Source organism: Sciurus vulgaris (assembly GCF_902686455.1).
Source record: "Sciurus vulgaris genome assembly, chromosome: 1".
Classification (NCBI taxonomy): Eukaryota; Metazoa; Chordata; class Mammalia; order Rodentia; family Sciuridae; genus Sciurus; species Sciurus vulgaris.
Genome location: NC_136461.1, coordinates 6,694,668 through 6,722,180, shown reverse-complemented (window position 1 = coordinate 6,722,180; position 27,513 = coordinate 6,694,668). Strand labels below are relative to the sequence as shown.

The following is a 27,513-nucleotide window of genomic DNA, read 5'->3' as shown; positions in this document are numbered from 1 at the left end:
GTGTAAACTCCTCAGATGTCAGCTGACTGGCCTGGGTGTCTCATAGCACCTAAAACTAGTACCCAAGAATTCTGACCCTGTCCTTGTCATTTCATCAAATTGTGCTTCCTTGCAGAGTCCTCTCTGGTTACAACATGGTGGAAGCCCAGCAACCTGTCCTTCACCATGCTCACTGTATGGGCAACCCTTCCATGACAGGGCTGCTCTCTCTCTAGCCCTGCCTGCAGGGAACAGCTGCCAAGCGTGCTGACCAAGTAGTTATTCGACACTCAGCAAATATGAAGTGTAGCTCCTAATTAGAGCACGAACTTTGTGCTGGGACTATCTGGGTTTGGATCTTGATTCATCCGTCATGAGCTGTGTGATCTTCAGCAAATAATTTAACCTCTCCAGGTCTGAATTTTCCCATCTATAAAATACTAGCACCTCCCTGATAGAGTTGTTGGGGGGATTAAATTAAGTAATACCTCTTAGATGCTCAGAGCAGCATCTAGCACTTAGTATGGGCTTTGTTGAAGTATTTTTTTCTTTCTGTGGTACTGGGGCTTAAACCCAGGTGTGCTCTACCACTGAGCAGTGGTCCTTTTTAAGATTTTTCGAGACAGGACCTCTCTGAATTGCTCAGGTGGCCTTGAATTTGCAATCTTCCTGCCTCAGCCTCCCAAATTGCAGGGATTATAGGTGTGTGCCAATGTTCCCAGCTAGTATTAGATATGATTTTATCTTTAAATTGATTGGCATATTAAACACTGACTGTGCTATTGTAGGTGCTAGGGATATAGCCAGGAATAAAATAGCTAAGATTGGTGGCTCAGTGAAGTTTATCTTCTTTTTGTGTGTGTGTCATTAGGGGTGGAACCAGGGCCTCCTGCGTGCTAAGCATGCCCTTTACTACTTTGCTACCCACCCAGCCCTGAAGTATGTCTTCTGGTGTAAGAGAGTCATAAATGAATAACAAGCGAACAAAAGAATACAGGGCTGGGCGCAGTCACTGGGATTGCAGACCTGCACCACTGTGCGTGGCCCCCCTTTCTAAAAATTATTATTTTTAAAAAATGTTTTTATTAGTGCTGTGTAGTTATGCATAATATTGGGGTTCATTCTGATATCATATGTGTGTGGAATATTATTTGCTCCATTTCAATCCCTAGTACTTTCTGTCCCTCCCCTCCTCCCCCTGTTTTTCTTACTTTACTCTACTGGTCTTCTATTTATTGATTTTTTTTTTTAAATTGGTGCTTTGTAGATGTACACAAAGGTGAAATCCATTGTGGTATATTCATGATTGTGCATTGCATAACTTGGTCAGTTTTATTCCATGGTTCCTCCCTTTTCTCATCCCTCTTCCTCTTCTATCCCCTTCCTCTACGTCATTGCTCTCCCTTCTGTTTTCATGAGATTCACTCCCCTCTTTTTTTATTTTTTCTTTCTTATTTTGCTCTACCTTCTGCATATGACCCTTGACTTTCTGAGTCTGCTTATTTCTCTTAGCAGGACGTTCTCCAGTTCCATCCATTTCCCAGCACATGCCATAATTTCATTCTTTATGGCCAAGTAAAAACTTCATTGTGTCAGTATACAATATCTTCTTTAACCAATCATCTGTTGGAAAACTGACAGTTAGCTGCCTAAGTGGCAACACCATAACCGAATGCATGTTGTCAGGCCCAAGGGCCTCTCCATCCTCGTGGAGGAGAGTGCTAACCTTCTCTCCTTTCATACAACACTAAAATTAGTTTCTGAGAGAGGGCCTTGCTAAATCTCCCAGGCTGGCTTCAAACTTGTGATCTTCCTGCCTCAGCCATAACTTTAGCTAGTTCTGAGGTAACTTTTAAATGGAGAGCTGGATGATGGTCCCAAGGGACAGCTAGTTTTGTGGGCAGAGAGAACAAGAGCAAAAAATCCCAGTGGGCTGGAGTATGGTAAGCAAGGAGTCAGTAGGGCACAGGTCTGTGACCGTGTTAGAGTTTGGATTTTACTCTTGAACTCTGAAGAGTGGGAAGTTGCTGCATGGGAACTTTTCCTGGGGCTCTGAGAGAATATTTGAATTCATACTAGCAGAAAGCAGGACACGAGGAAGAACAGTTGGAGTGGCATGACCTTGTCCTGGGAAGGCCTTTGTGGGCCAGCGGACTAGCAGTGTTGAATTTTCCCATCGGGGTCCTCATTTCTCTAACCCAGGTACTTAGATGACCTATGAACCCTCAGCTTGGTTGACCAAGGGACTGCACATTCCATCAAGTGTTCTTTTTTCCCTGAGTAAGTCATTCACAAATATTTCTTTTCTTTCTTTTTCAGTACTGGAGATTGGTCCAAGGGGCGCTCTATCATTGGGCTATATCCTCAGCCCTTTTTATTTTTTACTTTAAGACAAGGGTCTGAGTTGCCCAGGCTGGCTTTGAACTTGTGATCCTCCTATCTCAGCTTCCCAAGTAGCTGAGATTACAGGTGTGGGCCACCACAGCTGGCAACAGAGAGTTTTTTGAGTACAATGAATGTGTGGCCAGCCCTTAGCACCTTGTCATCTCCAGTGGAATGTTCTGTGTTCTCTGTTCTGTGTGTTACCCCTTATCTTTTTTTTTTTTTTTTTTTTTTTTTTTTTTTTGGCAGCGCTGGGGATGGAACCTAACCCTCACATATGCTGGGCAATGCTCTACCCCTACTAAGCTCTACTGAGCTCTACCCCTAGCCTAAGCCCCTTACCCTTGCAGTGACTCTTTGACATCCTTGGAGTTTTGTTGTTCAGATGTGCCTCATGGTTGTGCTTGCTCACAGATATCAGTTTCTGGACTATCAAGATAGAACTGACAGCTTTCCTTGCCACCTTCTCTTCTAACCTCCCACCAAGTTCCACCAGGCCCCTGTAAAGAGTCAGTCTACACTGTCACCTGAGTACCTCCTGTTGATCACTAGATAAAAACATGTGGTATCTAGAAGGCACTGACTTTCTTTGGTCTGGGCTGGTAGAATTGAAAACTCAGCAGCACATTCAGAAAGGGACTTTCAGACCCAGAGGCTCAGTTCTCCAGGAACCCAAGTTGGCCTCTTGCCTGGTGCAGTGGCCAGCTTTTCGGATCCTCCCACAGGCATGCCACTGTCAGTTATTGTCCATGATAACTGCTCTGCCAAGAGAGGCCAGCAGGAGTTACTAAAAATTAAGTAGAACTTTTGTGTTACAAGTCATATTCAGGGTCCTGGGGCATTTCATTGGCAGAGTTGAAATGCCTGCTAGTCACATGTCATCTGTGATCTCATAAAAACTAAACAGTGGGTACTGTCTTTTCCTCATGTAACTGGTTTTCTTATTATGAGAATGATAAGAGCTCATTTAGAAAATGAGAAAATGAGTGGTAAGGGCATTTTAAGTACATTGTCTCATTTAATCTCACTGCAGTTTCTGAGATATGTGCAGTTGTTACCATTTTACATATTCAGAAACTGTGGCCTAGAAAGGTTAAGAAACTTGTTTGAGGTTCAGCTCATCAGGAACAATCTTGGCAGCCATGTCTTCCAAGCAAAGCTCTGAGCACCGGGTCATATATTGTTTCTCAAAAGAAATTACAGAGAGAGAAAAAAAAAAAAAAAATCTCCCTTAAGCCCAGTGCAGGTGACATGCTTAGGGTAACCAGGGTGAACTCACTCACTACTGCAAAGAGTTTGAATCCTAGGCCCCTCCCCTGTCTTGTTTGACCTTGGGCAAGCTAATTAACCTCCCTTTGCCTCACTTTCTCTGACTGTAAATGGGGATAATGATACTCGTACCTTCATAGTTCCCAGGGGCATTGTGATGTTCGAGCCAAAGTGCTTTTGAACTTCTTTTATGAAAAAGAACTAGGCACCAACTGCTGCTATACTCAGTTGTTAGAGACCTATTGTGCCCTGGTCCTCCATGAAGCTTGTTAAAAAGGAAAAGACTGCAGTCCCCAGAGAGACGGGCATCCTTCTGAGGTGGGCATAGCTGGACCCAAACATTGTTTTCTCCCTTCCGAAGTTTCTGAAAGATCAAGCATCATGAATATGTCTCCATTTTCATGGTACTGTTGTTCTGTGCAAGCAGGTGTCTGTGCTGCACATCAACAGGGCTTTGAGCACTATGGGAGCAGGCTGCATAAGGGCTGGCGGATTGGTTCCCCATCATGTAAGCCAGGAATGGAGATGCCAAGAAGAGGTAGTTGTCTTCCTTTTGTTCTCCTTGCCCCCCCACCCCACCAAGAATGACTCATTGATTCAGAGCTGGTTGTATGTATCAGTGATGGAGTGCTTACCTAGCTTGCACAAGGCCTTGGTTTCATCCAAAGCACTGTCAAAAGAGAGTGAGAGAGAGAGAGAGAGAAATATTAATTAATTTAGTGAGGTTTTATTATATTCTGTGGTGGCCTGGGCACTGTTGTAGGTACTGGGAATACTATGGCAGGTGGGTAAAAATAGTTCTCCATTCATGGTTTGTAGTCTAGGACCAAGAGGCTTATTATCTAGGAGGGTCACGTGAATGAAGAAAGAATGTGCTGGTGAGAGTGTCTTGACCTCTCAGGAAAAGAATCAGATAGAGTTTTCAGATATACACCTCAGCCCCAGTGGTTACCTGCTCTAGGTGAGCATTAAGGTGGTGGGCTACACTGGCTTCCCTGAAGAGCAGGGGAAGATTTATAGATTATATCACAGGTGACCACAGCCGCACCTGGTATGGGCATCTTTAGCCACAAGAACACCTGAGCAGCCCTGGTTAGTAAGAACTCTGCTTCCGCTTACAGCCCTAACCTCTGTTACTTGAGGTGGGATTACATGGAAGGTCTCTCCCCAGAGGTTTTGCTTGGGGTATTGGGTTTTGGAATTCTGCCACCAACTTGGTGCCTTTTGTACGTACCAGTCATCTGACCTGTCTCTCCAGAAAGTCCTTCCTTCCAGATAGTTATTTCCCTGCCAACTTCAGGAAACAGGCCTATGGCGGCAAGTGGACTGCAGGGCTCTCTGGTGTGCCCAGAGTTCCTGAAGGGATGGATGCATGTAGACCTCTGTCTCAAGCCCCTCTTTTGGGTCAGTGTATGCAAAGCAAGGCAGAGGTGGGCTTCTTGTTCCCCATGCCTGCCTGGAGGCAGGCCTCCAGGTCTCTTGGAAGACCAAGGTCAGGGAGGCCCCACAGCTCATGTGAAGCACGCAGTGTTCCTCTTCCCCCAGCCAGCACTGGTGTGAAGAGGGCAAAGGGCTGGCAGAGGCAGCTAGCCATGTTTAGAGGGAGAGGAAGGTGCCAAGGTGGCATGACATATCCCTGGGTGATGTTATCGCTGGTGGGCACTGTGCCTGTGCCAGTCAGCTACCCCCAGTCTGGCATCCAGGGCAGAATCATGCAGCATCTGATCAGGAGGAAATGGCAGGCACAGTGAGACCAGGTCACTCAGTGTGGCTGGAGCCCGCAGTGGTGCCGTTGCAGCGAGGCGAATGTGACCCACTTCCATCTCCTCTCCCACGTGGAGAGCCGGGTGGGAGGCTTTGAGACCAGCTCCAATTAAGCTTTTTTTCAGGCCCGTGTATAGCCCAAGAATCCAACCCACATGTTTCCTGCTGCTGGAATCCCATGGTCTGTGTCCCTGATCTGAATAACAAGCCCAGGGCGAATGAAGTTACTGCCTGTCATTCAGCAACCCTGGATTCTGCCAGTGGGCTTCCTGCAGAGATCAGGGTCCCTGTGGATCAAACATTGTTCAAGACGTGGGCCCCACCCATGTCCTGACTAATTTACCGGGTAAATCATGGACCAGTTTCCAAGGAGATGGGCTAGTCACCCTCCCAGAACATTCTTCTGCTCCAGGATTGTAAAATTAGATCTGTTTGGGGCCCTCTAGGTTTCTTCAGGTAGAGGACATTTTCATGATTTTATACTTGTATTTTCCCATTTCTTTTGCGTGTGTGTATGGCGGGACTGATTTACATACCTAACGCTGTGAATGCTATTGGTTAATTTAGGAACTTTAAGATGGTAAAGTGGTAGTTCTGAACCCCTTAGTGATCCTCTTTTATTTATGAAGAAGGGAGCAAAAGGTGGTAACTGCCAAGGTCAAGGTCAACTCTGGCTAGGCCTGGGGAGCTGGTTCCTGATCTTGTGTTCCCTCCTGGCCTTCCGAAACCTGGGGAAGAGGCTCCTGTTTCCCTGTCAGTACCACTGGCGCTTTGCACAGCCCTGCAGCACATGGCCTTCCTCTGGCCAGTTGCTGGGGTTGCAGGAAGGTAGGGTGCCTCTGACTCTTCCGAGGGCATGGTGGGGTTCTAACAAACCTTCTGTAAGGTGTCCCTCTAGGCCCTCAGGCAGCCTCCTGCCTGGAGCAGCCTTCTGGAGCATGTGCCTGGCAAAGAGAAGCCAGTCAACTGGAAACGGCTGAATCCCCGTCTCCTCCTCCCTCCTGGGGTGGTGGTGCTGCCGCCGCCAGAGAGATCATGGGCACCCCTCTGCCTTCCTCTGCTTTGGATGGAGGTTACTTGCTCTTCATCACCAATCTCAAGCCCATAAGTGGTGAAGGTGGAGACAATTCTCTACATCAGACATGGCCCTGGCCCGCCGGAACCACACAGGAACTGTTCTTTTATTCTGATCTTCTGACCCCATTCCACTTCCTTTAAAGAAAGGGTCATTCTTTTTGAGTAGTTAATAGTGCAGAATTGAGAGGGTTACATGGTAAAAACTAAAACTTCCTCACACCCTGAATTCATAGCCACATAGCTCCTTTCCCCGTGACCACTCTTAAAGGTCTTCCATGTTTTTTGTTTGTTTATTTGTTTTTATCATGCTGGGGATCAAACCCAGGGCCCGTGTATAGCCCAAGAATCCAACCCACATGTTTCCTGCTGCTGGAATCCCATGGTCTGTACCACTAAGCTGCACATATTTTTGCAGTGCTGGGACTTGAACTCAGGACTTCATGCATGCATGCTAGGCAAATTCTGTACCACTGAGCTGTGTCCCTGGCCCCCAGAGTTTTTATTTTTATGTAACTAGATTTTGTAAATCTTTTATGACTTATAGGTTTAAATTCATACAATTTTCTCCCACTTTTCCTGTATTTTCTTAACACATATTCACACTTTATAAGTTTAAAACTCTGATCCAAAACCAAGATGTCAAACTCAAGCATCCCCAGAATTGGGGCAAGCTGGCCTTATGCACTTCCAGGGGAACACTGATGATGTCAGCTACAATAGTTTCTTGCTAACATGTTTTAAATTAATTCTAAGTAACAATTGTACAAATCTAGATTATGGGAAATCCTAAAGTCAGTGGTCCTGAACTCTCAAAAATGTTAATGTGGTGATAAACAAAGAAAAGATGACAAATGATTCCAGACCAGGGAGATTAAAGAGCATCGGAACTCAGTGCAGTCGAGATCCTTCATTGGGTGCTCCACTAAAAACCAGTAAAGGAACTGGGCACGGTGGTGCATGCCTGTAATCCTGGTGACTCAGGAGGCTGAGGCAGGAGGATTGCCAAGTTCAGCGCCAGCCTCAGCAATTTAGCAAGGCCCTGAGCAACTTAGCAAGACCCTGTCTCACAATAATAAATAAAAAGGGCTGAGAACGTATCTCAGTGTTAAGCACCCCTACATTCAATCTCTAGCACCACCCTCCCAAAAAAAAAAGGAAGAAAAGAAGAAGAGAAAAAAAACAGTTAAGGCTAAATTGAAGAGGGAGGATTGGGAAAGTTTGGATATGGTATGTATAGAAGCCATGGTACCAGGTCACTATTCTATACCTTGGGGTAGCTTGGCATGGTGGTGTATGTCTGTAATCCCAGTGATTTGAGAGGCTGAAGCAGGAGGATCCCAAGTTTGAGGCCAGATTCAGCAACTTGGAGAGACCCTATCTCAAAATAAAAAGGACTGGGAATATAGGTTAGTAGTAGGGTGCCCCTGGCTTCAATCCCCAGTACTTATCCCCAGTATTTATAAACAAACAAACAAACAAACAAACAAACAAATAAATAAATAAATAAGTAAGTAAGTAAATAAGTAAATAAATAAATAAATAAAATTTAAAAATGAATTCCTTGGGGTGAGAATGAATGGCATTGTGGATTGTGGGTATCTAGGAGAGTGGCATTAGGAGATCCTGAAAGAGGCTGTTTAGTGAAGTGTCATGATATCTGTGATGTCTGTGACTTACCTTCAAATGGTTCTGGAAAAAAGAGGGATTGGGAGTGTAACTCAATGGAAGAGCATTTCCTTAGCAAGTGCAAGGCTTGGGTTGAACCCCTAGCACCATTAAAGAAGGAAGGGAGGGAGGGAGGGAGGCACTGGGGGAGAAAGAGGGAGAGAAAGAAAGACAGATACACCCACTTACGCCCACCCCAGAGAGGCATCAGACAAATATAGCAACATGTTATCAGTGACTCTGGAGGCCAGGTATTTGGATGTACATTGTACTACTCTCTGGGCTTTTCTTTCTTTTCTTTTTTCTTTTTTGGTGGTACTAGGGATTGAACCCAGGGTTGCTATACCACTGAGCCACATCACCAGCCCTTTTATTTTTTATTTTGAAGCAGGGTCTTACTGTATTGCTTAGGGCCTTGCTATGTTGCCAAGGCTGGCTTCAAACTTTGACAGCCTCCTACCTCGGCCTCCTGAGTAGCTGGGATTACATGCATGCACTAGTGTGTCTGGCTTCTTTTAGTTTTCTTAAGGCTTTGGAAATTTTCAAAATAAAAAGACAAGGAAAAGGAAAAACAGAAAACACAACTTTGCTCCATCTGGTGTTTACTTTGACTCAGGCCCTTTGCCTTTCACCTGGCTCTCCTGGCGATTGGCCTGGATTTCAGTTTCTTCCACCTTTTGCAGTAGTCATCTGTTTTCCTTTCTCTTAGGAATATCTTTCGTTGTGTTATCTTATTTTGGATTAGGGAAGTTTTTATAACAAAAGTAATTTAAATGACCTTTCTAGAAGAAGGCAAGGACTAGTGTGCTGTCACCTGTGTGCTCATGCCAGGTTTTTTTGTTTGTCTGTTCTTCACATTGCATTGTGTGTCCCAAGTATATTTGCCAGGAAGCTTTGTTCTCTGGGACCTAAACAAAGTCTTGCATCTCAGAAATACCATCAGAGTTATGGAAAGGGCAGTAAACATCTCTCAGTGAACCTTGGTGTAAGCTCTTTACTCAGCTGAGTTTTGCAAGAGGGCAGTTCCTCCTTGCCTTCTGGGAATACAGGCTTATGGCTTTCATTTTGTGAAATGTGACAGTCTTGTGCGAATTCTGGTCTCAACCCAGGAGTCTTTTTGGCAGGGGAGCTCTTCATGGGCCAGCTTTGCCAGGAGCTTCAGCTCCTTCTGTGGTTTGGTGGCTTTGGAAATGAGGGATGTCATTACAAATGGGTGTTGAGGGTTTGGCTCCTGAGCTAGATTACCAGGGTGTGTCCAGTTCTGGATGCTTATGCCTGTACCCATTGGCAGTGGAGCAGTTTCTTGGAGCCCTGATGCCAACCCCCATGGCCCATTCCTAAGTCCACTCTTCTGAACTTTCCCATGGTGGTCCTGACCTTGAGCAAACCCTCCTGGGAGATGTGGGTACGTTCCTGCTGTATCAAATGCTCTCTCCTCATCTCTTTTGGAATGAGTGCTATTGGTCTTCTGCACCTCACTGTAGCCTCCACTCTCCATGACCTCAGACTGAATGATGCTTTGTGACCCATTAAGATTTTTCCTCAATTGTTTTCCCCCAGTACTGGGGATTGAACAGAAGTTGCTTTACCTCTGCTGCATCCCCAGCCCTTTTTAATTTTTATTTTGAGACAGGTTTGCTGAATTGCCCAGGCTGTCCTTGAACTTGTGATCCTCCTGCCTGAATCTCCAGAGTCACTAGGATTACAGGCATGCACCACTGTGCCTGGCTAGAAATGTTCCTCTTGATACCATTTCCCCAGCAAGTTAATGGAATAAACACATGGGTGATTCTGAAGGTGTCTTTGTTCAAAACATTTTGTATTTTGATTATCAGCTTGTTAAATACTTGGGGAGGAAGGAAACTGAGCCCCCAGTAACCCCTAGGGAGAGGCTTCCTCCTTCCTTGGATTATGTTTTGTTTGGAGTAGCCACAGAGCTGCCTGTGTAGTGGAGCAGGGGCAGTTACAGGCACACCATCAGTGTGGCACATATACTGTGTGGGGTGACAAACCTTGCCGTGTGTAGCACACTTGGGTATGTTTGCAACATAAACAGACACATGTGCATTTTTATGCAGATTAGCACATTCCTGTATAGTCAGAACTTATTGGAAAGGGGCTTGGCCTTACACCTTACAACTTATTTTCTTCAGTTTGGCTTCATTGAGTTCCACCCAGGAAGCCACCTCTGGGGCTCCGAACTGAGTCTGAGGACAGCCATCCCCAGATCTGGACACTTAGGGGCATGGGGTATGACTAAGGGACTGAGCTCTCAACCTGTAGGCTACCCAGTTGATTTGAAAGCACAACCTTTAAGATGGGAAGCACAGGCGGTGCCGCAAACTGTTCAGGCCGCTTTACTGGTTGAACCAATTAAGGGAGGAAAATTAAGGAGAAGGAAGCAGTGGAGGTAGGGTGGAAACAGAAAGAGCTGGAAAGGGTGGGGATTCTTGAGTTGGCCAGCCTGTCCTGGGGTGTTCTGGGACGACCTGGCGTCCTGGGAGAGCTGGACCCGCCCTGCCCAGACCTACCTGTGACAGTGAGAGGTGAGAGTGGCTGAGCATGTCTGTGGCTCAGAGTGAATGGGGCTGAGAGCAGCTAATGGAGAGATTGGCACAGTCTCCTCCTGTGTTGGTCTTCGTACTTCCTCTTTGAAAGAAAAGAACCCCCAAAACTGTAACTTTTAAATTTCCCAAGTTAATTAGAATTTTAAATTGTGGCCCTGCAAGAGTTGATGTAGCTGTGAATAGCGGGGTTGATGGAGCTTCCCGGGATAAAGTTTGCATTCTGGTCCCCTTCTATGGAGGTGACCCAAACTCCTGGCCAGGCTCCTGTCCTGGGATTATTGGGTCTAGAATTGGTCCTTCAAGCCTAAAGTTGACCAGAAGCACAACTGAGATTTTTCTTTTGGGACTTTAGCTCCACAGCACACTGGGAGTATTTCTGGTATGGTATAGCTCACAAGAGAGAAAAGGGGTCCTTTTGAGGGCAGGGGATGTAATTCAGTAGTAGAGCACTTACCTAGCTTGCATTAGGACCTGGGTTCGATCCCCAGCACTGCCAAAAACAAAACCCAAAGTGTTAAAAATCAATGGATTTGTTTTCTGGGTGAGATGGTGCACACCTGTAATCCCATGAGGCAGATTTGTAAATTCAAGGCCAGCCTGGGCAACTTAGCAAGACCCTGTCTCAAAATGAAAAATAAAAGACGGACCCAACACAGTAGTACACACCTATAATCCCAGCAGCTTGAGAGGCAGAGACAGGAAGATCGTGAGTTCAAAGCCAGCCTCAGCAACAGTGAGGCGCTAAGCAACTCAGTGAGACCCTGTCTCTAAATAAACTACAGAATAGGGCTGGGTGCATGGCTTAGTGGTTGAGTACCCCTGAGTGCAATCCCTGGTACCCCCCACCCCCCAAAAAAAAAAAAAAAAAAAAAACGACTGGAGCTGTAACTCAGGGGTAAGGTGCCCCTGGGTTCAATCCCCAGTCACCCCCTCTGCCCCCGCCAAAGGGAGTCCACCTCACAGGATGGTCTTTTGATGCCCTTGGTCAGGAAGCTTCCTGCCAGGGTCACAACCCTGGAGATGGTTGGTTTGGTTTGGGAGACCTGTGCAGAAACAAGCTGAGGACTCAGCCCTTACATTGACTTATAAATAGACCAGGGCTCAGGATTCTGCATTACCCACCCCCTGGAGCCTGCCAGAGGCTGACTGTCCTGAGTTAGACTGAATTAGAGGAAGATCCGTCGCCGGATTCTGTAGGCGTGCTGGTTCCTGACTTCAGGTCTCAGGCTCTGACTTGGCCAGGATTCAGGGCTCCAGCTGTTCCCTGGAAAGAAAAGAGAATCTCTTTTTAAATGAAACCCAGAGGGGCTAGGGATATAGCTCAGTTGGTAGAGTGCTTGCCTTATAAATGAAGCCCAGCTATGCCTTTCTTTCCTTCTGTCCTGTTCCCCTACTGTGAGATGAAGTCTCTACTGTTCTTGGTCAGAGCTGTGGAGCCCAGGGTCATAACCTAGGATCCTGAGTGTTCTGTGCAGTCCAGGAAACTTCCTCAGCTCGGCAGTTCCTTCCCGTTGGCATTGTTCTGTGCTGACCTGCGAGGCGCTGTCAGACAGGTGCTCCCTTAGGTATAAAAAGGCGGATTTCACCCAATTCAGGACAAGAAGAGAGAAGAGTTCTGGGGAAGTTTTCCTACCTATTGGATCAGAATCACACAGATAAATGTTTTATTTGTTTGTTTGTTTGCAGTACTGGGAATCAAACTCAGGACCTTGAGCAAACTAGCTAGGTGAGCACTCTACCTCTAAGCTAATCTCCAGCCCACTAGGATGAATGTTTTTAGGAATTAAACAGGTATTTTACATGTCCAGTTATATGAACGTTATGTATATACATACCTACAGGCTCCTCCGTTTCCTCAGTATTTTAGGATGATCTGAGGTGTCAAGTGCAAATTATAGGAGGAGCCAGGCACAGTGGCACACACCTGTAGTCCCAGGTACTCAGGAGGCTGAGGTAGGTGGCTGTGAGCTTAGGAATTTGAGTCCATTCTGGAAACAAAAATAAGTAAATAAATTGGGATTGGTGACACACACCTGTAATACCAGCAATTTGGAATGCTGAGTCAGGAGGATTGCAAGTTTGAGACTAGACTTAGTAATTTAGTGAGGACCTAAGCAATTTAGCAAGGCCCTGTCTCAAAGGAAAAAAGAAAAAGGACTAGGGATATGATGTGGTTCACTGATAAAGCACCTCTGAGTTCAATCCCCCAGTACCCAAATGAATAAATACGCAAATGGTTGGGGATGCAGTTCCGAGATAGAGCGTTTGCCTAGCATGTATGCGGCCCTGGGTTTTGTAAAAATAAGAATTGCAGGTCATTGCTTTGGGCTAGACTTATGCACCAAACCCTAATAGACGAGGCTAAAAAATAAAAAAACAGTGCTGGATGAGAGACATACACCTATAATCCTAGCTAACCTGGAGGCTGAGGCGGGGGATTATAAATTGAAGGCCATCCTAGGCAATTTAGCAAGACCCTGTCACAAAATAAAATATAAAAAAGGTCTGGGGATATAGTTTGGTAGCTTAGCAGGTGTGAGGTACTGGGTTGAGTCTAGTACCACAAAAAAATTAAAAATAAAAATGGAAGAACAAATGAAATCACTCATGCTAAGTTTGATGATAAACCAAACTGAAACTAAACTGTTTTTAAAATTTTTATTAGTTGTTGATGAACCTTTATTTATTTATTTGTATGCAGTGCTGAGAGTCAAACCCAGTGCCTCACACATACTAGGCAAGCATTCTACCACTGAGCCATGATCCCAGCCCTGAAACTAAACTGTTAATCTGATTTTCTGATAAATCAGGATTAGAGAGATAACAGCCAGATCCCCAGCAGGCCAGCTTCAATGGCATGATCATGAAGTTCTCTCTGCCTTAATCTTTTCATACAAAAAGGGCAACATAAAGCAATCTGCTATTAACCAATCAGTTGATTTTCCATTGTTCTCTCCTGTCCCTGCCTTATAAGGAGAGTAAATATGAAATGACCAATCTGCTTTTTGGTCTTGTTATTGCTTCCTTCAACTCTGCTCAGCCCATCAGAATGCTTATTCTGTTTTGTGAAATGAAGTGTCATCCAGTTCTAGATTCAGAAATAAAACAGGCATGGACTGGTCATGGTGGCACACACTCCTATAATCCCAGCGACTCAGGAGGCTGAGGCAGGAGGATCACAGGTTTAAAGCTAGCCTCAACAATTTAGCAAGGCCCTAAGCAACCTAGAGAGACCCCGTCTCAAAATAAAAAATAAAAAGGGCTAGGAATGTGGCTCAGTGGTTAAGCACCCTTGGGTTTAATCCCGGCATAAAAAAAAAAAAAAAAAAAAAAATCCAGATTGAAGCAAGAGGATAATAAGTTCAAGGCCCTAAACAATTTGGTAAGGCATTGTCTCAAAAACAAAAATAAAATGGACTGGGGATATAACTTTTAACTTTTTTTTTTTTTTTTTTTTTTAAGAAGAAAAGAAAAAAACATTTAAGACCTTTAAATCCTTTGGCAGAGGTTAGGACATCCCATGGCTGGGAGGGGTTCCTTTGGTTCCTTAAATCTGCTCATTTAGGCCTGGGGGTGTAGCTCAGTGGTTAAGTACTTTCCTGGCATGCTTAAGGCCCTGAGTTTGGGGGAGGGAAAAAAAAAATCTGCTCATTTGGCTGGGCGTGGTAGCACATATCCATAATCCCAAGAACCTCTAAGCTGAAATAGCAAAATTGCAAATTAGAGTCCTCAGCAACTTAGTGAGACCCTGACTCAAAAGAAAAAATAAAAAGGGCTGGGGATGTAACTCAGTGGTAAAATGCCCCGCTGGGTTCAATTCCGGGTACCAAAAAAAAAAAAAAGCCTTAGCTCTGGTGGGACCATGGTGGTGAGTTCAGAACTGGCTGCCTGCCCCCACTGCAGTGGGCCAAACGAAAGAGCCCTTCTCACTTCCTGTTCTAGGGAAGCTGTTTCTAGGCAGGTTCCTGCCTAGAGCACCTGCTGATGTCCTTCAGGGCTTGCTTAGCTCCCTTGTAAAGGAGGATGCTCAGCCCTGGGGCCCTGGAGCAGTGAGGACAGCTGGGCATGGCTGCTGCACTCTGGTCTTATTGGTACCCTGGATTGAACCCAGGGGTGCTTAACCACTGAGCCACATCTCCAGCCATCCCTACCCCGCCCCCACCTTTTATTTGAAACCGGGTCAAGTTGCTTGCCAAATTGCTGATCTGGTCTCAGACTTGCAATCCTCCTGCCTCAGCCTCTCGAGTCACTGGAATTATAGGCATACGCCACCACACTTGGCTCCTGTGGGACTGCTTTGAGGTCAGATGGATTTGATTCAAATGTTGCCAGAACATCACCCAGGGACTTTCTTCAGGGTGCTGCTGCAACAGAATGAGCAGTTTTGGTGGGAAGGAGACAGGAGGCTCTGAGGGAGGAAGTGTGCAGAGGGTAGACGTCAGCAGTTCCAGAATTGCTTCCATGCCAGAGACGGAGACCTGTGGCCAGAGAGAAGGGCACCTCGGTGTGGGTACACGGCTGCTCCCAAGGAGGAGGCCTGGCTGTGGGGAGGGCTCTGTCAAGCTAGGGACCTTAGGAGAGGCAGGCCCTCTGCCACCTAGTGTGGTTTCCACTTCCAAGTGACCTCTTGATATTTTCCCAACATTAACTTGGCTTTCAAGGCTGAGGAGAAATTGTAATAGTGCAGTGGGCACCCACATACCCATTGCTCCCTTTGCCAAGTTTAGCGTTTGCTCTGTTTGCTCCCACGTGAGGCCTCTGTCTCTGCACACACACCTTTTTTTTCTAGATCATTTGAAAGTAAGTTGCAAGAATGGAGACATTTAATCCTTGAATATCTCATCCTGTGTCTTGTAAGAACCGGTATATTTTTCAAGTAACCACAAGTAATGTTCACACTTGTAACCTTGATTCAGTTATCTCATCTCAGATACTTCCTACTACATTTCCCCTACTGGCCAATAATGTGCTCTCAGGCTTCCCTCCACCACTCTGGATCCCATGAGAACCTGGGATCCAGGTCCTGCTGTGTGTGGTTGTCATGTTGTCTTGTCTTACTTTCTGATTGACCTGTGGTTGGCAGCAGGTTGAAGTCTGGCTGGTGTACTTGTTTTCTTGCCTGCCTGTCTTCTCCTGTAGGGTGGGTTTTCATTTTAATTTGTTCAGGTGGATAATGCTTCTATCAACTACTGATCCAGAAGGAACTGAGAGAATGGAGGCAAAGCATGAACTCAGATTCAGGCCTTGCCGCCCATCAGCCCTGCAGCCTTGGACAAGTTACCCTCTGAACCTCAGTTGCCTCATCTAAAATGGGAATAATTCCTACCTTGCAGCTTGGAAGGGCTACAACAAGGCAGTGTGCTGAACGTGATGACTGCATGCCTGGCACTTAGAAAATGTGCAGCAACGATGATTATCATGTTCTGCGACATCGTCTGGCTTCCCGCAGTGAGAAGGAGCTTTGGATCATTGGCATTTGGGTGGCAGCCTCAGGACAGATTACTAATCCCGAACTCATCCACAGGAACAGTGTGCCCTGCAATCTCCCCAACTTAGCGGGTTTGTCATCAGGAGAACTGTTTTGCTCTTGCCTTGCCCATGGAGCAGTGTTCCAGAACCTGCGCCCTTCTCTGCTCTGAGGAGGCAGCAGTGTGGAACTTGTTAATTAAGACCATTGCTCTTGAGGCCTGAGAAGTGTGTCTGGGAGGTTGTTGTAGTTTAATTATTGAGAATGAAAGGGTGGAAATTCTCTCTCGTGTCCCCCTTTTTTATGTTGCCGGAGAACCTCAGGTGCCACCTGGGCCTTCAAGTCAGCCCTCAGCCCCGCCACCCTGTCCCTGAACCTGAGTGTATTTTTACCTGGAGAACAATGGAGCCGAGTGTTAAAAACCTGCCCACATGACCTGGGTTCATGTCCTACTCAGTCTGGACAAGCTGAGTGATCACAGGTATCATGTCACTTCTCTGTGCTCAGCTCCTCTGTGAGACCTAGAGGGGACATTTCTGGTGAAGACTAATGGTTCCTTTATTTGAGTGGTTGGAAGAGTGTATGATGGATGGTAAGCCAGAGCTGCTTTGGCTTACACGTGAGCTGCTTTGTTACAGCAGGCTTCTCTAGTGGTGGTGATTTTGCCTCCCAGGAGACTTGTGGCAATGTCAGAAGGAGATTCTGATTGTTGCAGCTGGATGAAGGTGCCCCGGTATCTGGTGGGCAGAGCCCAGGGGTGTTACTAATCCATCCACAATGCTCCGGACAGCTCTGCAACAAGGAACAGTTCAGTCTAAAGTGTCCACGGAGCTGGCCAGGGTGGTGCATGCCTATAATCCTAGCAGCTCAGAAGGCTGAGACAGAGGGATTGCAAGCTCAAGGCCAGCCTCAGGAATTTTAAAATTTAACAAGGCCGAAAGCAACTTAGAGAGGCCCTGTCTCAAAATAAAAAACAAAAAGGCCTGGGTATGTGGCTCAGTGGTAAATTGCCCCTGGGTTAAATCCCCAGTACCCCCAAATAACTAACCAAATAAAATAAAATGCCCATGGGGCTGAAGTTTGAAGAACCCTGATGTGGCTATCCCTCTGTGACTAGAGCAGCATGTGTGCTTTCAGTTCTTTGAACCAGATGGGTACCAATGGTGAACTTGGAGGGAAGAGGGGATTTAAGCCTTTTAATTCTCCATACCCCCCCACAGTGCTGGGATGGAACCTAGGGCCTTGCACGTGCTGGGCAAGCACTCAGGGGCACTTACCACTGAGCCACATCCCTGGCCTTTTTTTATATTTTACTCTATTTTGAGACAAGGTTTTGCTAAGTTGCTTAGGGTCTCCCTAATTTGCTGAGGCTGCCTTTGAACTCACGATCCTCCTGCTTAAGCCTCCAGAGTTGCTGGGATTACAGGTGTACACCATTGCATCTGGCTGAATTCTTAACTGTTTCTATCTCCTGTAGCCTTCTTTTTATTAGTCATAGTAACTGGTATTTATTGAGCACTTGCTGTGTACCAGGCACTGTGCCAAGTACTTTTTTGTTATCTCATCTACTTTCCGCAACCTACCTTGAGGCAGGTGCTGTTGTCACCCCCACACAGAGATAAGGAAGGGAAGGCTTGGAGGAGTGAAAGTTCTAAGGCAACTAAACCTAGCTCCTCATCCTCCCACCACGCCCAGGACACTTGGGTATTCCCGGTCTTGGTTGACAGAATGGCAACCTTCAGTAAACTGGAGTTACTCCTGTGCGCTCACTCCCACCCCCACAGCGTGGCTGCCAGTGCCATATGCCCCAGCCCAGGTGCTGTGCACCCTCTGCTGCTGCTGCTCAGCATCCTGGGACACTGTTAGGTTGGCCTGGATTCCTGTCCCTGTGGCCTTCCCAGCCCAGGTCAGACCAGGCCATTCTGGGCTCCCAGCGGCTGCCTTGTTCACATAGGCCAAAATCAGGTTCTCACAAAGGCCTCCATGGCCCTGATGATCCACTCCCCGTCCCCGCTCCTGCTTTGGCTGCTTCTCTCCAGCCACCTCATATTTCCCTACCACAGGGTTCCTTGTCTGCCTTTCACCTGCCCTGCCCGCCGCCACCAACTCAGCTGGGTCACCTGCCTCCATGTCTATTACTTGCTCATTGCTTATTTTTCTTTGTTTATTGTCTGTTCTCCCCTCTCACTAGGCTGTATGTGGAACTAGTTTTGACTAGTTTTATCCACTTTTGTATTCCCGTAAGTCTATAGTAGGTACTTAGTAAATTGATTAACACTTTTCCCAAAGCCTACACAGCTAGTGTCGGGGCCAGGGTGGTGTCTCATATGCAGAAAACGGCCAACCCCAGGGCCCCTTTCCCATTGGCTGGTGGTTGGTTGTGGAGCCCTGCACTAGGCCAGCACAAAGCCCTCTCACTCCTCGCTTTGTCGGATTCCTCCCTACGTGTGTGTTGGTTTATGTACTGTTTTGTGGTTTTCTTTTTTTGGTGCTAGAAGCCAACCCCAGGGCTCCTTGCATGCTAGGCCAGCACTTAACCACCAGCCCCAGCCCACTTGAAGTTTTGATTGACGCAACTGGAAGGACGCTGTAGTTGGACCTTCTGGTCAACTATAGATGGAAGGAAGTATGTGGGATCATGGCTCACACACCTGGTTCTGGATTTGCCTGTAGAGAGGAGCTCTGGGCAGCCCATCTTCCTTTTAGTTTCTGATGGCTGGCTGGAGGGGAGGACTGCAGACTGGTGGCAGATGGGCAGCAGTGAGTAGGACCTGTCGTCCTCTCCCTAGTGGGCTCTGCGGTGCTGCCTTCTTCCTCCTCAAGCCCCCTTGCCCAGGGGCCACCATTGACCTGGAGGAAGCCTGTGACTGTGGCCCCTCCTTGGATCCTGGGCAGGCTGATCAATGCCTTGCCATTTATGGACTGAGAGATTTGCCTGGAGCAGTTCTTAGAAGAGGACATTCTTGTCTTAGGTGGCCCCCAGTATAGGGTGTGTGTGTATGTGAGAGAGAGAGAAAGAGAGATCTGCAGACTCCAGGCCCAGTTATGAGCACTTTGCTGTTGGGTCCACTCAGGTCTCTTGCTGGTCCTCCCCCTTCTGTCTGGACACTGCCTCTGCCTCTTCCTGCCTTCCTCTCTTTTGCCCCTGCCCTTCTCTTCCTTTCTGATGTGATCCCCTTCCACCAGCATCTTCAGTCTTCCCTCCTCCCTTCTTTTCTTCGAGGTTATGACCTTGAGAAGCCCCTCCCTCACTGTCTGCTGACCCTACCTGGAGGAGGCAAAACTGAGGTGTGACCTCTACTCAGCCTGGACTGCTGCGAGCCGTTACAGACCAGGCTCAGGCTAATCACAGTGAACCTCAAGTGTGTGACCGCCATGCAGGAGAGTAGCCAGGCAGTCACAAGGACAGGTAAACTGTGCCCCTGCCCTGCCCCTAGGAATACAGACAGAGGAGGCAGGCAGTGGCAGTGCTGGGTGGGTGCTGAGTTCTGGGAGGACACTGAGAAGTGAGGAGGCCTGAGAACTGGAAGCCTGGGGAGAGAGAGGGACATCAGCCAGAGGAGGTCAGGGTCAAAGCACCACTCCCTGGCCACCTCGGCAGCGCTGGCTGGGCTGGAGGCGAGAGCTCATTAGCAATCATGCACTGTGCTGGGGACACAGGCTGGGAGCAGTGGACCCCACCGGGGAGGGCGTGGTATACAGTGGAACACGGCTGTCCTCCCTGCCCTCAGTGTCCCCTCTTGCAAGCCTACCCTCTCCCCTCTGGGAGAGCTCTCACGGGGGTCCCTTCACCTTGCTCTCCTTCACTTACAGTCAGGCATCACACCGAGCCCCCAGACCACTTTGCTCAGATACTTCCTGATGCAGGCTTGATGTCACTGGAGAAGCTCTGTACTCTGTACTCACCTGGCCTCGTGTGCATCCTGCTGATACAGCTCAGGCCACTCTGTCCTCACTGTTCACATGTTTATAGAAGGTGCCCTCCTGCTGGGAAGCCCCTCATCAGGCTCCCCTTGACTCACATGGCTCTTCTCGCAAACCCTCACTCCATCCCAGTACTGCCCAGGAAGTCTGCCCCTTCCTAAATCTGATTGTTCAACCTCTTGAGATCCAGGCCCCAGGACCCTTTGCAGCTCACTGTAGGGCCGACTTTCCCTAAATGACAAGTCCACTGGCGTCGCTCTGCTTCTGAGCCTGCATGGGTTTCTTAGTCCTGGCCGTCTAGCCTGTTGTTTGGCCATGGACCTGGGCGGCCGTGTGTGCAGAGTCCTCCCCACAGTCGTAGCTGCAGTCCAGCAGCTCAGGCTCTTAGCATCTTGCACTTCCCACCATGTCATTTGTCACAGTCTGAGATGCATTTCCCTGGGTACCACTTGACTAGCGTTGGTCTCGCAAATGGATCTACCTGAGTCTTCTCAATACCAGGCATACAGTAGGTACTCAGTAGTTGCCCGTTGCATCTTGATGCCTCGAGTCATCCTCTTCCTCTCTACCAGGACTCCTGCTCATCTGTCAAGACCAGCTCCAGCAAGTTCTCCCTTGAACCCTGGTGGCTAGTCCCTCCCCCATGTTCTCACAGAGCTGGTCACCCCCTGCTCTGCCACTTGCTGTGCTGGGCACACAGTCTGTGATGTGCACTTTGTGCCCTGGGAGTGTTTGCCTTACCCTGACATTACTGTGTCTTTGTGTGTGTGTGTGGTACCGGGGATTGAACCAGGGGCACTTTGCCACTGAGCTTCATCCCCAGCCCTTTTAATTTTTTTTTATTTTGAGCCAGGGCCTAAGTTGCTTAGGTCGGCCTTGAACTTGCAATCCTGCCTCAGCTCCTCAGTAGCATTATTGTGTCTCATTTGTGCTGTTTCCTCTGCCTGTGTGGTCGGTTTTCTCAGCCATTCAACCATCCCTGACGGGCAGGCTCCACAGCATAGCCCCGCTTTCATGTCTGCACTCCCTGAGCCTGGCACGGGACTGTGTGTACCTAGTGGTTTGCTAAATCCCCTTGAGTCCCCAGGCAGCATCTACTTAAGGTTGCGAGGCCTTTGGCTATTTGGGGGTACCGTGGCCTCCTTTTTCATTCTAGCCCAGCTATATAATTTTGGGAACCAGGGTAGGGCTCCTTGCTCAAAAATAAATAAGAATTTTGAGACAGTAACAATATAGCAGTAAACCAAGTGTGGAGCCCCATTCCACTACCCAAGCTTCATGCCCACGCAGCCAGTCTTCGTCACCTGTCTCCCAGGGAGACTTTGGTCCAGATCGCTATCTTCTTTTACAGATGATGATGTGCCCAGGTGATAGGTAGCCAGACTTGGCTGCTCAGCTGCTCAGCAACAGCAGGACTGAAGCAGGACTCAGCCCCTAGAGCATGCTTACTGTCTCACCTGCTCTGGAACCTCAGGCACCTCAAAAGCCTCGGTTTCCTTCTCTGTAAACTGGAAACAATTATAAAATGATTATAAATGACAAATAGAACATCTGGCTGAGGACCCCGCACAGTTCTGTCCTTTTGGCCCCTTCCCTTAAAGTTGTGGATGCCAGGTTCCGTACTCCTCAGAAGGGCCTGAGCCCTGCAGACAGGAAGGATTCAGGAGTGCTGTGGTAGCTGAGCAGTTACAGCCCTCAGGAGAGGGGAAGGCTCTTTTCATCTCTTTGAAGGAGTGTGGGGACTTGAGTGGAAAGTTCCCCAGGGTTCCTTGGTATTTCAGTGCTTTGATATCTGGAGGAATAAAAGAGTAATTAATTGCTATAAATGGCCTGTTCCCATAGGGCTAGTCTGATGGGGGTGGCAATATGGGCCATGGCTCTTCATCCAGGGCCATCCACTCGTTGGAGGGACCCACAACAGATTCAGGCTTTGAGTGACCCTGACTTTAGGGGGAGGCTTTTGAAATACCACTTTCTCTGGAACCACGTCTTCCCCGGCCCCCCAGGTGCCTGAGCAGAAGCCACTGAGGACGGGAGGGCGCGGCTCAGTCTCTCCTTGGTCCTCAGACCTCTCACAGCAGTGTTGGGTGCTGGGGGTACAGAGGCTCACTGGGCCTGTGTGCCTTGGAGCAGGGGCCGAGGCCAGAAGCCCTTGGTGGCCGCGCTTGTGCCAGGTCAGCTGGGAGGCGGACCTGAAGGATGAGGTGTGTGGGTGGCATGAGAAGGCAGTGCTCTCCATCCTGGAAGAGGTGTTGGGACAAGTAGACGCATGGCCAGGCTAGTCTTGCACATAAGCCTTGACCGTGCTTCGTGTGTGCGTGTGACACGTGACCCTGCTAGCTGAGGTTTGCGTAGGTGGCTGTGGCTGTGTGCTGAGCACACAGGAGTTGGAGCACAGGGATCTGTGCCTTGCCACTAGTACTGCCTGGTGGGTGGGATGTCGCCTTATACAGGTGCAAGACTTGCCCATCAGCTGTCACAGTGATTCATTCTGGTCCCTGATGACTCTAGTGTTGGTGACTAACCCAGGGAGGAGGTGTGTAGTGTGGAGCTGGCTGACCTGCTTTGGCCGGAAGTGACATGCCTGCCCAGCCGCCCAGCACCCTGTCTCGAGGTGCTAGAGCAGGTTCCCTGGGCTTGCCTGACACACAGGTATTTCTGGACTGTGGCAGAGCCGGTGGCCGTGAGCCTCCCGCCAGCAGTCTGTTCCCTCCGCTGGGGCGTGTGTCAGCTTCCACTGCAGTGCTGGCCCTGGCTCCTCCCTGACCCGTGCTCTCTTTCCACAGGGCGGCACCTCCCTATTTCTCCCCAGCCAGAGCCTTCCCCTAACAGTTGAGCACCTGTTGGCCTGAAGTGAATTTCCAGAGGCAGGTAAGGACCCAGGGGAAGCCTGTGCAGTGTGACCCTGGGGTGGTACTGGGAGGCGCTGGGTGGCCTCGGAGACCAGGAGCAGGGGCTGACCGGGCTAAATCATCTTTCCTGTCCCTGTTGTCCCCATGATGCTCACTTCTTCAGCTGTGGGGCTGCGTTTACATTTTGGGTGCTGTGGTGCTGGGCCTGTGCTCTGCCGCTAAGCTGACCCCAGCCCCCAACGTGTGGGCTCTTAGGGTGAATGGTGTGGTATGTGGTGCTGACAGTTTCTCTCAGGCCAAGCCTTGTGCAAACTCTGAATTAATATTTTCTATAAACTCTGAATCACACAGATGATACTGTATTTTTCTATAAACTTTGTGAAAATGCGTGTACATTTTTAAGTGTAAGCTTTTAAAATCTATCGCGATGTGTTTTAAAATGGTTGAAATGAAAGACAAATGCTGCAACCCAGAGGTCAGAGGTGCCTTGTGCACCTAAAGGACCCACCCTGTGCTCTGGTTCAGGCTGAGTTTACTTGAAATTTTCCTAGCAGATGCAGGACCCCTGGGAATAAATGAATATTCTAATTTACATAACTGTGGGCGTTCAAACAGCATTAATTTCAGGTTTATAAATAAAAATGAGTGCAGGTGGCTCTGTTTGCATTCAGGGACACTTGTGTCTATCAAAGGGAGGCTAGCTTTCCAGTCTCTTTATCAGAATTGGTTGCATTTCCCAGATAGAGCCCCACACTGATCCAGCCTCCCAGCCTCCAGCCTCCAGCTGCTGCACCTAACATTCTTGTCTTGTTCTCTGGGTGCTTCCTGCTCTACCTCCTCATTCTTCTAAAGTAAAATCAAGAGCTTAAAAGCTGAAGTTCGCTTGGTAGCCAATACAGGTTCATGCAGAGGCAGGTCAGGAGTGTGGCATCATGTCCTCAGGTGTCTCCCAGAGATTGCTGTGTGTGGCCCCTCAGGCCAGGAGCCCCACAAATGTCTATTTGTATGGATACTGTACCATGGTTGGGACCCACTTCCTTCCTGTCCTTTCCTGACCAGCCAACAAACTTCCTTCCAAAGAGAGGTGGTTTGAACCACCCTGATGGTTGTATGTGTGTGCACGTGTGGCCTCTGGGTCTAAGGCTAGTGTACGCACCTGTGTGCTTGTGTAACTTCATGGAGTGGCACCCACTTCTGGCATAAAGTGCAGTTACAGCCCACAGTGGGTACCCACAGGTCTCTCCTTTCCCCATTCGTTTACATAATTGACAGCTGCCTGTTGCTTCTTTCTGTTTTCCTTTTATTGGTTCGTCTCTGACGTGTGCAGCTAACACTGCACAATCCTAAGACATTTTCTTAGAATTTGGAAGGGAAGTGCCTGCCCAATTTTAGGCAGCCAAATGTTTATAGGGATAGCTGAGACCATAACTGAGAAACATTACTTTTGGTTCTTAGGTCTGAGGACCAGATAAAAAGCATATCTAAATTAGGTGCAGTTCGAGCTTATTTTAATGAAGCACATTTTAATGGAGACCAGTTCTTGATCCCTACAGGGGAAAAAAAGGATTCTCAAGTGAACTTAATCCAATACTTGTCAGAATTGTGATGAAAATTTAATAGCGTGCTTACTTGGATAGGGAACAAACCCAAACGCATTGCAGTGTGCTGTGGTGAGCTCTCCAGCGGCTGCCATGTCTGTTTGAGTTAATTAGGGTATGTTCTCTTCAATTATTAATTTTCTCACCTTGATGCCTACTGCAAATTAGGACAGAATCGTGGCAGCCAGTCATGATGGTTCTAGAGCATTTGGACTGGAGCATGAAGGGCGGGTCCTGCCCCAGATCCAGCCCTGGGCGTTCCACCCTGTCAGGCGGCAGGGCAGAATCAGCTCAAAGCAGAGCTTGAAAAAACACTAGATTACCAGAATTTGTAGAAATGACAGGTCAGGAGTTTTCCCCAAGCAAGAAGAGTCAGTTTAAGAAACTGTCTCAAGCCAGGCATGGCATGGTCTTAGAGCACACCTCTAAACCCAGCAACTTGGGAGGCTGAGGCAGGTGGATCACAAGTTCGAGGTCAGCCTCAGCAACTTAGTGAGACCCTGTCTCAAAATAAATTTTTTTTAAAGGGGGAAGGCTGAGATGTAGGTCAGAAGTAGAACATTTGCCTTGCATGGCTTCAGTCCCCAGTACTGCCAACATAAATTAATTAATTAATTTAATCAGACACCAATAAAGAAGGTGAAAAATTTTAAATAGAACCTCTGCCAGAGAAGCATTTGAATTAGGAGTAACCTGGCTGCGCAGAGCCAGGCAGACCCGTGACACCCTTGGCCCGTGGATGGGCAAGCAGTGTAAGATTTCCCCAGGGACAGCAAGTCTGCCACCACAGGGAAGGCAGGATGATACCAGTCTGAACCAGTGTGGAGTAGGGTTGTAAGGACGAGCAGAGTCTGTGATGTGGGCCCAGGTGAAATGATCTTGCGATGCAGAACAGATTCCTCTAGTGAGCACTGGCCAAGCACCTGGACTTGGGTCCTGAGGAGGTGGCAGCACAAACCAGCATTCCTGGCTAGGCCTTCCTGAGTGCTAGGTCTTCTCTAGGGACCCAGGACTGTTTTTGTATGTGTGTGTTTTCTTTTCCTTTCTTTTTAATTCTTTCTTTCCTTTTTTTTTTTTTTTTTTTTTTTTTTTTTGTAGTACTAGGGATTGAACTCAAGGGTGCTCTACCACTGAGCTATACCCCAGCCCTTTTTACTTACTCTTTTGTTTTATTTTTTGGTACCGGGGTACCAAAGGACCCAACCCAGGGGTGCTCTACCACTGAGCTACACCCCATCCCCTTTTCTTTCTTATTTTGATACAGGGTCTTGCTAAGTTACTGACACTGGCCTGGCACTTGTGATCCTACTACCTCACTCAGTGGCTGGAGTGTGGTTTGTGAAAGTGGATTTGGAATAAGGCAGCTTCAGCAGTGGCGACCTGCTTGGCTGTGGAAGAAGTCCGCAGCGGGCAGCACTCTGCTAGGTGTCCAGGATGCCCAGCACCTCTGGTGCGCTTTTGTATGGCGACACCTACTGGCTGGTCCCTTACACCCATTGTCTTTTTACGAAGGAGAGTAACTAGCCCGTGAGCACAGGACAGAATTGGGAGGTTTTTACTCCTAGGAGTTCTGACTCCCAGGGCGAAGGCTTTGAATGGAGCGTTTCGGATGTCTTCTGGGGAACACACTAGCTCAGGTACACAGAGTCCTTTAGAAACAAGTGTCTTTGGAAAAGCTACATTTGTTTATGAAGACTGGTTTGGGTACTTTTTTTTTTTTCCCCAGTACTGGGGATTGAACCCTGAAGCGCTTAACCCCTGAGTCACATCTCTAGCCCTTTTTATGTTTTATTTTCATTCAGGGTCTCGCTAAGTTGCTTAGGGCCTCACTAGGTTGCTGAGGATAGCTTTGAACTTGGAATCCTCCTGCCTCAGCCTCCCCAGCCACTGGGATTATAAGTGTGCACCATCATGTCCAACCACCCTAGGTGCTTTTAATACAATGACATTTGGCCCCAAATCAATGTGTGTATTGTCAGGAGAGGGAAGCTTAGTCACCACAGGCTGTCTATCTCCTTATTCCATTCATCCAACCAGGTAGCATTTACAGTGACTGCAGTTGAGTGAAGTGGACACAGCCCTGGCCTTCCAGCAGGGCGAAGGAGAGACAGTAAGCAGGAACTCCAACAGGGCTCTCTGAGGAAATCGGGATGGACAGGGCTCCACAACCAGGAGGGACTGGGGTAGTGGCACAGAGCCAGCTTGCATTTACTGTCAGATGCTTTCCTGAAAAGATGTCTCTAAACTGAGATGAAGGGTAATCAGAAGCCAGTTCCAGGCCAAAGGGACACCCCCTGCAAAGGCTGGCCCAGGAGGATGGGAGAGACAGGTTGGAGCAGGCCAGGGCTGACTATGCCAGTCCTGTGACAAGTATCCTTAGGCAGGTTTAGGTGGGGAGTGATGTCATCTGTTCTAGTCTTCTTAGAAGATCATTGTGGATACTGTGCAGGTAGAAGGGCAAGAAAGGAAGTGGGGCGGTCATGAGGAGGCCAGAGCTGCGAAGCGGCCCCAGAAAGAAGCAGTGGTCAGCGGGGAGATGGAAGCCACACTGTCCATGCTTGAGGCCCAGGGTAGGGCTTACCCCCAAGAGGCAGCAATGCCACATGGTTGGTAAAGCAGAGGAAGTGAGGATGGGTTGACAGAAGGAATACCTCAGAGCTGAGCTCCCTGCCCACTGTGCAGGCTGGCACACACCCTGGAAGACTGTTCTTGAGGTGGGCCATTCCTATTCCCACTTCCCAGTTGTTACTTGGGCCCTTTCTGAGCCCAGAAAGGCATGGAAGGCAGTAGGCAGCAGATGAAGAAAGCCTGGACTCTGAGGCTTCAGGGATGGAAAGGAAGGTTCTGAAAGGAGCTGTGCTGCAGCAAGAGTTCAGCTATGACATCAGCCCCAACTGACGAGGTTTTTAGCCTATTCTGCGGGCTTTTAGGGCGAGGGCCCACTAACTAGTGGGGGAGGGAGCAGTTGA

At 48.2% G+C, this 27,513-nt stretch overlaps 1 protein-coding gene across 1 annotated transcript in view; it reads left to right on the top strand.

Moving 5' to 3' along the window:
* LZIC (leucine zipper and CTNNBIP1 domain containing) overlaps nucleotides 1–27,513 on the top strand; it is a 57,683-nt gene that overhangs the window by 29,131 nt on the left and 1,039 nt on the right. Inside the window, exon 6 of the mRNA XM_079143388.1 lies at nucleotides 22,881–22,965. Within this exon, the coding sequence (XP_078999514.1) occupies nucleotides 22,881–22,946 (66 nt within the window). The 3' untranslated portion in view covers nucleotides 22,947–22,965. The remainder of the gene's footprint in view (nucleotides 1–22,880; nucleotides 22,966–27,513) is intronic.